This window comes from Podarcis bocagei (genome assembly GCF_964188305.1).
Source record: "Podarcis bocagei genome assembly, chromosome: 7".
Taxonomy (NCBI): Eukaryota; Metazoa; Chordata; class Lepidosauria; order Squamata; family Lacertidae; genus Podarcis; species Podarcis bocagei.
Window position 1 is genome coordinate 19,052,303 of NC_138132.1, and position 12,976 is coordinate 19,065,278.

Below are 12,976 nucleotides of genomic sequence, written 5' to 3' on the forward strand. Positions count from 1 at the left end.
GCTTACAATCTAGCCACTGACCCAAGGGAGGGAGGCAAAAAAAAAAAATTCTCTGCATATTATAAATACTGTATTGGTAAAAGATTCAGCAAATGAGGTAGTGCATGTTTTTTGGGGGATGATGGAGGAGTGGAGGAGAGACCAAGGAATTACATACTCCTCCCACCCTGCTTTATTTTCTTCCAACTAAATGCCCTGGTATTTTCCGCTTCTGACCAAATCTTCGTCTTTGCTTTGTTGTTCCCTGCTCCATAACTTTGTCAAATAGTGAAACCTGCTTCAATGGACATACTTTTGGCAAACAGACTGGCCAGCCTGCAAACAGCAGCAGCAGAAAATGTCCTATTTGCAGAAGCACCAACCTTGTGCCAGCCTTGCTGTCCACTTAGCTCTTGAGCAAAGTCTTAAAGGAGCTGGCGATGTCCCCACTAGCACCTTGCTCCTTGTTTCCTACCTGGTGTTGGCAGAGGGCAGGCCCAGGGGCTTGACGATGACGACAATACTAGGCCTTTCTAGCTGTGCAATTTCTCAGCTAGTTCACCCATCGGGCCCTGGATGTCGCAGACGAAACGGTACACGTAGCGCTGTCCGCTGGTCTTGTGAATGATGTTCTTGTGATAGTAGTAGCGCAAGCCGCGGCTGAGTTTCTCGTAGGTCATGCGGGGTTTGTTCTTCCTCTTGCCCCAGCGCCTCGCCACCTGCCCATAGTTGAGAAAGAAGAATGGGATGGAAGGTAGCCCCCAAGCACTGTAAAGATCACAAGAGCCAGAGACCTGTTGCATGTTGAGTTTGCAGCTGGATGTGTTGTGCTACAGCGGCCTTGACCAGCCTGGAACCTTCTAGCTGTTTTGGATTACAATTCCATCAACTCTCCAGCCAGCACATAGTCTGAAGTAGCTGGAGGGCACCAGCTTGGCAAAGGCTGCCTAGTGAGATGATGGCATCTACTTTCCATACAGGTGACAACAGCTGGAGACCCACAGATTGCTCCCCTGTGGTGTAGCGAGGTGGGGGAATAGCCATTTTCTCCTGCTTGAGGGTAGGACTTGAACCAATGCCTTCAAGTTATAAAAAAGGAGATTTTGACTAGACATCAGGAAGAACTTTCTGACAGCAAGAGCTGTTCAACCGTGGAACGGTCTCTCTCTGGAGGTGGGGGGCTCTCCTTCCTTGAAGGCTTGTAAGCAGAGTTTGGGGGGCCACCTGTCCTGAATGCTTTAGCTGAAATTCCTGCACTGCAAGGGGTTGGACTGGATGACCCTTGGTGTTCCTTCTATGAACCCTATCTCCCATTCCTGTACAATACACAGGTTTTCAAACTGATGTTGATCCTGTTGACACATTATAATTCTTAAGCGTATATCTAAGACCCCCATTTGAACCGCAAAGGTCTTTTCTCCATGTCCCTCTGGTTAGTGAGGTTGGCCCCCACCAAGGGGGTGTAGAAATCACACTACTCATGCCAGCCCATCCACATGCTCTCCTTGCCAAGGGTTCAAGGGAGCCTTGGTACACCTCTCTTGATGGGAAGGGCATGGAAGGAGTTTTCCCACTTGTGGGTTAAGTGCCACTGCTTCCATTCGCATACGAGCCTCACCTCGTGGGGGTCGCAGAGTTTGAACTCCCAGTCGTTCCCCGTCCAACGGATGAAGGCCTGGCAGGAGCCATCTTGGAGCAGCTCCAATAGGAAACGCCACAGCTGGATGGGACCAGAACCTGTCCAGGAAAGAGAAGCAAGGAGTGTTGGTGGTATGCAGGGCTTCAACGGAGCCAGTGGCGTAGCGTGGGTTGCCAGTGCCCTGAGGCAAGGCAAGTATAGCACCCCCTAACCTGTGATTCCTGTCAGGGCTGGGCGGTGGTGATTTTGGTGGGGAAGGGTCTTCCCAGCAGGGAGAGGGGAGTTGGGGAGGGAACAGCAGTGGCAGCTGTTGTTGTTGTTTGTTTATTTATTTCATGAAATTTTTACACTGCTTGATTGTTTTAAACCAGTAGCGGCCTGGTTGCTGTCTACTTGTGCCTGCTGGTGTCCCATTGTTGGACCCCAATTTACACAGTGTTTTTCTGGGAATCGTTGGAAGCGGTTTACAAGATTAAATCAAAGCTACAAGCATAACAATAAAACGGCCATTAAAAGCTGTTGCTGGAATCACACAGGTAGCAGCACATCAAGCCAAATAAATAGAAGGGAGCAGTTTTAAATCTGCTGATCCCACCCCCCAAGGTTTCAGATCCATGCAAAAAAAAAAGCCTTCAGCAACGCAGCAAACTTTTGAAGACCTCTGCAAGCCAAAAGAGGAGGACCTTGACAGACTTTTCCAATAGTTTGAAAGCTATGGAACAGCCTCCGAAAAGGCCCCGTCTCCGGTTTCTAGTATTGATGGGAAGGGCAGAAATCTTTCCAGACTGTTACCTGTCCGTTCCCTATGGGACAAGTGGGTGACGTTGGCCTCTGCCCAGTCTCTTGACTCCTTTTTCCTCTGGGTTCTGACCGGAGGGCCACACCGACATGAATCGCTTTCCAAGGGGATCGGTTGGCTGTAGACAGCTGGGCCAGATGTCTCTCTCCAATCACGGGATGTCACAACTCCCAATAAATCTTGTTCTAGAGGGGAAATTATGGAAGAACAGGATTGTGAGTGTAGACTGGAAAGCATGTGGAAGATGCCTGATAAAGTCATAGAGGTTTGTGAAGGGCTCAACATGGGTTAGGGCTTCTGTGCATCTCATGGGTGTAGCCAAGGGGAGAAGGCAGGCAGGAAGCTGCCCCCCTAAATCATTAAAAATCAATACAAATCTGAGGTTCTGCCCCCCCAACAAAAATCCTGGCTACAGTCATGGTGCCTCTATCTACCTTTGGTCCCCCTCTGATTTAGGAATGGGCCATAGCATTTGCTTTGCACATATAAGGTCCCAGATTTAAATCTCCAGTTAAATTGACCAGGTAGCAGGTAATAGGGAAGGCATCTACCTGAGATTCTGCACGAACACTTCCAAATCAGAGTAATATTGGGCTAGGTGAAATGAACCACATTGAACTAGAGAAGCAGTGTAATTGTATCCAGCTCTATTCAAAGCAGACACGTCAAAATGAGTGGAAACTAAATCACATCCATTCATTTTAACGGGTTCTCTTCTGAGTAGTACTAGCCTTGGCTACAACAGCTACCGTGTGTTCGCCTTCTGCTATCAGAATACAGTGGTACCTCGGGTTAAGTACTTAATTTGTTCTGGAGGTCCATTCTTAACCTGAAACCGTTCTTAACCTGAGGTACCACTTTAGCTAATGGGGCCTCCCGCCACCGCCGTGCGATTTCTGTTCTCATCCTGAAGCAAAGTTCTTAACCCGAGGTACTATTTCTGGGTTAGGGGAGTCTGTAACCTGAAGCGTATGCAACCCGAAGTACCACTGTACTGCAAATCAATGGTTGCTGGGAATCAGAGAGGAGAGAGCTTTGTGCTCAGATCCTGCTTTCCAGCTTCCCATTAGCATCTGCTTGGCCATTGTGAAAACAGGATACTGGATTGGATGGGCCAGATCCAGCAGGTCTTCTTTCACTCTTACATTGACGCAGACAGTGCAAACTGTTTAATGAGGCTGCGAGATTCTACTTTCCGTCCTCTGGAATCCTCTGCTTCCACGCTTCTTTCAGAACATACAGACTAGAATTGCCTTGCAGGATCAGACCAAACATCATCCATCTAGTTCAGGATCCCACAATGGCCAGCCAGGTGGGTTTCTGGGATGCCCAGTTTCAGTGCATGAAGCCAACAGCCGAACATGCCTACCTGGTTCTTGCTGTTCCAGCTGACCTCCGAGCAGAGGCTGAGATGAGGGCCGTTGCTCTTCTGGGGAGCAGCGACACAGAGGAGAAGACAAGGCCTGAGGTGCAGGGCTAACATACGGGGAGACCTGCAGACTCGTGAGGCTGCTGTCCTGATAGGCAAGCCTAGAATCTGAAGGAGAAAGAAACATCAAGGGGAGGGCCAACCACTATCTGACCGCTTTTCTCACCTCACACCAAGGAGCTCTGGCCCTCCAGGTGTGGCCTCTCATCATAGCTGTCAACTTTTCCCTTTTCTTGCGAGGAATCCTATTCGGAATAAGGGAATTTCTCTTTAAAAAGGGAAACGTTGACAGCTATGCCTCCCATTTCTGTTGGCCACTGGCTGGAGCTGATGGGAGTTGCAGGTCAATATCCAGTGGAAGATCCCTCTTCCTGTTTTGCACCTACAGCCAGAATCTGGGACAATGTAAACCAAACATCCCCATAGCATGCAGAGAAAAACTAACTCCATATACAGTGGTACCTCTGGTTACGAACTTAATTCGTTCCAGAGGTCTGTTCTTAACCTGAAACTGTTCTTAACCTGAGGTACCACTTTAGCTAATGGGGCCTCCTGCTGCCGCCGTGACGCCACCACACAATTTCTGTTCTCATCCTGAGGTAAAGTTCTTAACCCGAGGTACTACTTCCAGGTTAGCGGAGTCTGTAACCTGAAGTGTTTGTAACCTGAGGTGTTTGTAACCCGAGGTACCACTGTACAACATACCTGGAAGCATAAAACAAGCTCCCCTGTTGAATGTACCATGATTTCAGGACTCTGGCAATTTGCCAGGTTCCCTCTTTGTTTGCCTATCTGCCAGCAGATGCCAACGTCCTTTTTAAAAAATAATTTCAAGCCAGCTTTTGAACAGTAATTGCCATCTTACAATCTGCTGAACTCTTAAAGCCTTTGCCTCTTGTTGCCTAAATGTCTGGTCACTGTTGTAATTAATGGGTGACTGTTATGGCACCATTATTGTTTTATGTGTATGTGTGTGTTTATTACAGTAAGATGCTTTGATTGTTTTGTAATGTATAGAAATGAAACATTTGCCCATCTGGTCTGAACCCAAAACCGTGGAGGCGGAAATGACCCGAGGCAGAGATAGCTGATGTGGCACCTGCCAGATGTCCCTGGACCAACTCCCACCATCCCTAACCATTGGTCAATGTTTGCTGGTGCTGATAGGAGTTGTAGTTCAACAACATCTGGAGGGCATCTGGCTCTCCCTGCTCAGATGTGTCCCAAACTTCCTAAAACCGCCGACAGAGCCATCTCTTTCCTCCTGCCTATAACCAGTGGGGGAGCTTCATGCTCCGCCAGTGCCTATAACTTACCTCTTTCATACAGTGCACTGTAATCCAGGCAGGTAGAGGAGACCTGTGTCAATTCCATTACCGTATTTGTGTACTCAGGGAAGCCTAGAAAAGAAATGGGATAATATTAGTCTTGTTAGTTGCTTGCTGCTGCCCAAAGGGTCTCCAAGCAGCTTACAACATGTGGGCCCCATCCGCAATACACATTTGCAGCGGTATCGTACCACTCTGATCAGACATGGCTTCTGAACCAATAATTCTGGAAATTGTCATTTGGATGCTGAGAGTTGTTAGGCGAGCCCTATTCCCTTCACAGAGCTACAATTTCCAGAGTTCTCTAGGAAGAGGGATTGGTTGTTAAACCACTCTGGAAATTGTACCTCTGTAAGAGGAACAGAGGGTCTTCCAAGAACTCTCAGCCTCTGTAACAAACTACAGTTCCCAGGATCCTTTAGTGGAAGCCATGCCATTATTTATTATTATTATTATTATTATTATTATTATTATTATTATTATTATTATTATTATTTGTACCCCACCCACCTGACTGGGTTGTCCCAGCCACTCTGGGCAACTTCCAACATATATTTTAAAATGTTTACATGGTATGATACTGCTTTAAATCTATAGTGCAGATGAGGCCCTGGGATCCATCAACATCTGGAAGGTCACAGATTCCCACGACTTTCCAGTGTGGCTGATGCAAAGGTCAGGATACTTTAGTGATCACACCCAGAGATATCATTTACCTTTCAAGCCCGGCGTGTGATGGAATGGCATTTCCTTCTCAAACCCTTCAAGCTCAGCTAGGTAACTCCCACCGGTCCAACTTGGCGGCGGCTGATTCACCTCATTTTCTGGCAAAAACCAGGAATCTACAGCTCTGAAGTCTTCCTCTTGGAAAACCTTCTTGTAATCTTCCATGAAATCTTGATGCAGGGGAGAAATAAAGAGAAAGAAGTAAGGGCATCAGACTTTCATTTGAAAACACTTTTTTTTTGTAGGGCAAAGACGAGGAGGTTGAGACCCTCCCGGTATTCCCGGCCTACAATTCCTATCACTCCTCAGCCATTGGCTGTGCCAGAAGGGGTTGATGGGAGTTGGAGTCCAAAAACATCTGGAGGGCCGCAGGATAAACAGCAGTCGGGGCTGAATACGGCTGCATGAAATGGTACAAGAGTTAAAGCTGGCTTGAAAGAAATGGTGTCTACATTCATCCCAAGGCTACCCCTTAATGCCAGTGTACTGCATAGCTGTCAACGTTTCCCTTTTTTAAAGGGAAATTCCCTTATTCCGAATAGGATTCCTCGTGAGAAAAGGGGAAAGTTGACAGCTATGGTGTACTGGAAGAAGCAAAGATCACCAGTGTCAAAGCAATGATTCTTCAACATCAACTTTGTTGGACTGGTCATGTTGTGCGGATGCCTGATTATCGTCTTCCAAAGCAACTACTCTATTCCGAACCTAAAAATGGAAAGCGTAATGCTGGTGGTCAACAAAAGAGGTTTAAAGACTGTTTCAAGGCAAATCTTTAAAAATGTAGTACAAACACCGACACCTGGGAAACACTGGCCTGCGAACGCTCCAGTTGGAGAACAGCCTTTACCAAAGGGGTCATGGGCTTTGAAGACGCTCGAACTCAGGACCAAAAGGAGAAACGCACTAAGAGGAAGGCACGCTTGGCAAACCATCACCATGATCAACTCCTGCCCATAAACAATGTCCCCACTGTGGAAGGACGTGTGGATCCAGAATTGGCCTCCTCAGGGACTTACGGACTCATTGTTAAAACCATGTTTATGAAAGACAATCTTACTCAGCTACAAGTGATCGCCGAAGAAGAAGAAGACCCCTAACCACACAGGTTTTGCAGATCATTTGCAAGCTTCTATGATGAGAGCAACAAAAAGCCAAAGGAAGCCAACCAGAGTTGCTGGAGCAACTCAGTCTGATGGGCAGGGTATAAATAATAAATTTATTATCATCATCATCATCATCATCATCATCATCATCTGCAATATACCGGTACTAGGCTTGTCTGTTTTGACTGGCAGTAGCTCTTTAGGATTTCAGCCAGAAGTCCTTCCCATCATTTGTGAATTCATCCTTTTGAACTGCAGGTGCCAGGGATTGAACCCAAGACCTTCTGCAAGCAAAGCGTGTGATCTATCACTGAGCTAAACATCTCTCCTGGAAATTTCTTAAGATAAAGCCTCCTGCTTTGCCCCTGGCATTGGTGCCTAGAACTGGCAACTGTTTGCTCCACATGCAGTGGCTCTGAGCGATCACCCAGCCAGATGGGAACAATGTGTGTACACAAGTGTGTATACCCTGTCACAGGAAGTGAAACCACTTTCAAACTACTCGCTACCACCTCAGAAAATAATAATAATCCCTGGCTCTGCTTTAACGTCTTGTCCTCTGAACGCTTCCATTTGCATTATACAAAGAAGCACCGTTTTAGGATTCTCGTTACCATGTGCCCTGTGATTTCCTGAATGACGCCCAATACTGCGTTCCAAATACTGTACATTTAATCTCAGTGAATGTCTAGTAGTACATGTTAATAATGCCCACTTAAATTCTTCTACATCTCCATTTATATTAACTTTATAATTTTGTCTAAATTTATAAGGGATAAGACGCCACTGATATATAGTTATGCAGACATTTTCTTTAAGGTTGAAACTTCCTAGCAAAAATGTTAAAGAACCAGTTCCATTCTTCTTCTGCTAAAGACACACACACACACACACACACACACACACACACACACACTTGAAAACTGCTCAGAAGTCATTATGGCATGTAAGTTGTATATAAATTTATTATTATTATTTCTACTACCACTAATACCTACCCTAGGGAGCATTATCTGTAACTTTCAACGCTCAGTTCCAACCATTTTGATAATTCATGGCTTGATTGCCAGTGTTGCTTCAATTTTGCATCTTACTTTTTTTTTAAAAAAAAAGTTTATTTGTGTTAGTTTTGCATTAAATTTTGCATTTCAAAAAATCTGCTCGTGCACACCACAGAGCTGAAGAAGATGCTCATTCTCCTGCGTGCCCAACTTGGCTCAAAGCAGAGGGCACTGGGAAGCCTGCAGCGCCAGCTGGATAGCTCCCCGGAGCCAGATGCGCAGGGTGAGTCGGCCTTAGCGTGGCACCTCTTGGAGAAGGGAGCCGTGGCTTGCGGGTGAAGCATCTGCTTCCCATGTAAAGGTCCCAGCTTCAGTCACCAGCATCTTCAGTTAGGGCTGGGAATGTCCACTTCCTGAAAGAGCCCCTGCCAAGTCAGTGCAAAACCAGGCAAGGGTGTATGTGGTTTTTTCCCCTACAGCCTGAGGGCCACATTCCTTTCTAGGCAAGCTTTAGAAGGCCATGTGCCAGTTGTGGGTGGGGCCAGAAGCACAAGTGGGCGGAGCAACAGGTAACAACAACAACAACAACAACAACAACAATAATTTATTTGTACCCCGCCCATCTGGCTGGGTTTCCCCAGCCATTATGGGCAGCTTCCAACAAAGATGAAAAATATATTAAAATGTTATCCTTTGTACAATAGGCTGGTTTCTACACACACACACACACACACACACACACACACACACACGCCCCCTCTGTACAGTGGTACCTCAGGTTAAGTACTTAATTTGTTCCGGAGGTCCGTTCTTAACCTGAAACTGTTCTTAACCTGAAGCACCACTTTAGCTAATGGGGCCTCCTGCTGCTGCTGCACGATTTCTGTTCTCATCCTGAAGCAAAGTTCTTAACCTGAGGTAATATTTCTGGGTTAGCAGAGGCTGTAACCTGAAGCGTATGTAACCTGAAGCGTATGTAACCCGAGGTTACATACATATATTATAAGTAATGCTGAAGAGACACAGAATGTGTCGTCGTATTCATCATCATTATTATTATTATCTATCTGTATTATTTATCTGTATGCCGCTCTTCATTTGCAGAGCTCAGGGTGGTTCACAGCATGAAAACACAAGATAAAAACCCAAAACAAAGACAAACCAAACCAATAGAGCCAGTGTGGTGTAGTGGTTAAGGGCGGTAGTCTCGTAATCTGGGGAACCGGGTTTGTGTCTCCGCTCCTCCACGTGCAGCTGCTGGGTGACCTTGGGCCAGTCACACTTCTTTGAAGTCTCTCAGCCCCACTCACCTCACAGAGTGTTTGTTGTGGGGGAGGAAGGGAAAGGAGAATGTTAGCCGCTTTGAGACTCCTGAAGGGGAGTGAAAGGCGGGGTATCAAATCCAAACTCTTCTTCTTCTTCAATAGCCCCACCCCTACCCACAAACACATTTAAAAAGGCTATAGCATCATGAGTTCAATTAATGCAGGATAGAAAGCAAATGGCTCTCTCTATATATTTTAACCAATGCATACTTTACAGCAGGGAAAGGAGCCTGCAGCCTTCCAGCTGTTGCTGGACTCCCATCAGCCCCAGCCAGGATGGCCAAAGGTCGGGGATGATGGGAGCTGCAGTACGAAGACAACTGGAAGAGCAAGGTTTGCCCACGGGGAAGGGCAACAGCTCTGCGAAAAAGCATCTGCTTTGCATGCAGAAGGTGGCTGGTAGGTTGGGCTGGGAAGGTCCTTTGGCTGAAACCCTGCAGGCCTGCTACCAGTCAGTGTAGACAATACTGATCTAGGTGAAAGATGTTGCGTATTTAGCAGATTAATTGCGCTGCAGAAAGCGTGCTGGGGAAACCACACGTTCAGGAAACAATGAAGAAACGCAAAAATATTTTTTGTTTGGCTTTAATTACAAAAACAAAAACTCCTCTTACATTAAATCTATAAGTATGACCCATCTCTTGACCCATTCACCAGGGGACTGAGAGAGGTACACGCTGCTCTTTATATACTGCAGTGGTACCTCGGGTTAAGTACTTAATTCGTTCCGCAGGTCCATTCTTAACCTGAAACTGTTCTTAACCTGAAGCACCACTTTAGCTAAGGGGGCCTCCTGCTGCTGCCACACCGCCGGAGCATGATTTCTGTTCTCATCCTGAAGCAAAGTTCTTAACCCGAGGTACTATTTCTGGTTTAGCTGAGTCTGTAACCTGAAGCGTATGTAACCTGAAGCATATGTAACCCGAGATACCACTGTATACCCAATTGCTGACACATCTTAATTAACACAACTTAACAGCACCTGCTATACTGCTTCACAGCTGTAAAACTAGGTCATGATATTTACTCTGGCCTTTAAAGAGATACACATTTTGTGAAACAATAATGAACCTTAATATTTAAATAAACCATTCAACAGACCAATGGTCTGACTCAATATAAGGCATTCATCCTTTACCTTGACATGCCATAGGTGGGAACTGTAGGAATCACTAAAACGAAAAAAGCTGCTCATTTATTCATTTGAGTCATTCTTTTAAAATAAAACACCTCAAAGCAACACCCAGCAGCACAATCCTACACACAGGCACTGAGAAAGAAGTCCTACACTCGTTGGCATGGGGCTGCAGCCGACATGATTAAGGGCTGAGTGTGGAAGGAATAAAAGAGAGAAGCTCTTACCCAACTGTTCCACCTCTGCTCCAGTCGGGACCATTTGCAAGGGGGGCTCCATCCAGCATTGGCGCCAAGGATCCATGTCTGCAATCTATTTAGATCGATTTAGATCTGAATTTAGCAGAATTTTTAATTATTTTTTAAGAAGTATCAAAACTAGGCAAAAGTAAGGCAGATATAATAATAAACAGATGCAACGATAGCAAAAAAAGTTCATATTCTAATACTCGCAATCAGATTGCAATATGTTTTTTGCTTTCCTTCTTATTTGTGAATATCTGGACTTGCCGTCATAGAATTTCAGAGTTGGAAGGGACCACAAGAGTCATCTAGTCTAACCTGCTGCTCTGTAGGAATCTTTTTTGCCCAATGTGGGGCTCGAACCCACAACCCTGGAATTAAGAGCCTCGTGCTTTAAGGTTAAAGTATGGCAGATGTGCTACACTGAGCCAAACCGCTGATCCATCTTAGCCCACTAAGCGGCAGTGGCCCTCCCTGATCTGGTCAGCAGTGGGTTTCCCAGAGACATGAGGGTCTCTTAACTGCAAATGCCAATGACATTGAACCTGAAACCTGTAGTACGAATGTGCATTGAGCTGCTGCCTCTCTTTCCCTGCTCACAGGCATCACCTCAGCATTAGTTAGGAATCTGCCTTGCACTGAGTCTGACTGTTGGTCCATTTAGCTCAGCATCCTCCAGGGATGCTGCTGGACTCCAACTCCCATGATCCGCAGCCCGTCAGGGACAATACAAGTGAGAGTCCAGCATCACCTGGAAGGTCAGAGATTCCTGGTCCAGGAGCAGCTCTCCAGGGTTTTAGCCAAGGACCTTCCCATCCCTTGCTGGAGATGCTGGGGATCAAACCCAGGACCTTCTGCACATAGAGCATGTGCTTTTTGCCACTGGGCTATGCAGGCAACTCACCACTTTGCTGCGTTCTAGGATAGCTGATCCAGTACCGCCTGGTGGCGTCTTCCTTGGCTCTTCCTCTTCTTTTCCTTGGACAACGAAACTGGCAAAGGGAGGGCGTGCGTACCTACTCAGACCTCTGAGCGGTGGGATCCTGCACCATGCCTTAGGGGGGGGAATGCTGCTGGGTGCTTTTCCTTGGCCAGGAAATTCAGAGGCTGCTACTGCTGCCCTTTCTCCCTCTCTCTATTAATATCCCTCTACCCTTCCAGTTCCTCTGCCCAGCCATTGGCTGGTTTAGCCGGTTTCGTGACTTTTTTCTAAGTTTATGGGGAGGGGGAGATAGGCGTCTATGTCGTCACAGCCAGTGTGTGTGTGTGTTTGTGTCTGCGTATCACGACTCTGCAGCCCCAGATCAGAAGGCCAGGTGGTCGGATTTCAGAGCTGGGGGGAGGGAGGGGGGAATCGTGAGAGGAAGCAGGACTGGTGTGTTTATCTCTAGGGACCACGGTGCAGCCAGCAGAATCTCCTTGTCAGGCTGTATAAGTAGCCCTAATAAATCTCGAAATGAGACACCGCAGCTTCCTCTGAGGCCTGTCCTGGGCTGAGAACTATGAGGCTGAGCTCCTCTACCAATTTACCTGAAAATAAGCTAAAGAGGACTTGGTCCTGAACGCCTAGGATTGTGCCGTTAAGGAACAACTTTTCCCAGGCTCTAACCAGGCCATCTAAGGTCACCACCGCCAGAGTGCCACTATTTCGTGGGAGAGATTCTATCACATATTGATCATTTAGGTTTGCACAATAGCAATGATAGAGCTGGCGCTGAGCATAAAGCTGTCGTTTAAAACAGCCTTTGCAAATCCTCAGATATACAGTGGTACCTTGGGTTACATACGCTTCAGGTTACATACGATTCAGGTTACATACTCTGCTAACCCAGAAATAGTGCTTCAGCTTAAGAACTTTGCTTCAGGATAAGAACAGAAATCGTGCTCCGGCGGCACGGCAGCAGCAGGAGGCCCCATTAGCTAAAGTGGTGCTTCAGGTTAAGAACAGTTTCAGGTTAAGAACAGACCTCCAGAACAAATTAAGTACTTAACCTGAGGTATCACTGTATTCACATGTTGCAATCTACACATGCTCTGAGTGGAAATTTCAACAAAGAAGCATCTTATTTTTTATTTTTTTGGGGGGGAGTTCACAATCTGTGTGAAATGCGTTTATTGCTATAGTTTAACAACTCTGTATTGATCCTTACAGTGTAAGGGAATCAGCAGCCATCGCTTGGCCGGTCGTGATGGAAAATCTTTGTGACCCCAGGAGGCTACGGGGTGGAGTGAAGGGAGGACAGACGATTTCATGGTTCCTTTCATGGCAG

General features: G+C 46.5%; 1 protein-coding gene across 2 annotated transcripts; it reads right to left on the reverse strand.

Annotated features, from left to right (window-relative positions):
• Window positions 1-257: 257 nt before the first annotated feature.
• On the reverse strand, window positions 258-12,686 carry ETV2 (ETS variant transcription factor 2). Of its 2 annotated transcripts, none has more exons than XM_081203573.1 (8): window positions 11,611-12,686; window positions 10,692-10,776; window positions 5,891-6,070; window positions 5,163-5,246; window positions 3,787-3,954; window positions 2,411-2,602; window positions 1,598-1,716; window positions 258-698 (listed from the first exon to the last, which is right to left on the reverse strand). In XM_081203573.1, exons 2-8 carry the CDS (start codon window positions 10,765-10,767, stop codon window positions 513-515), a joined length of 1,005 nt encoding a protein of 334 aa, XP_081059699.1. In that variant the 5' UTR covers window positions 10,768-10,776; window positions 11,611-12,686; the 3' UTR covers window positions 258-512. The 2 variants fall into 2 exon arrangements, with proteins under 2 accessions (XP_081059699.1, XP_081059698.1); XM_081203572.1 differs by having other exon boundaries at window positions 10,692-10,796.
• Between the last annotated feature and the right edge of the window lie 290 nt (window positions 12,687-12,976).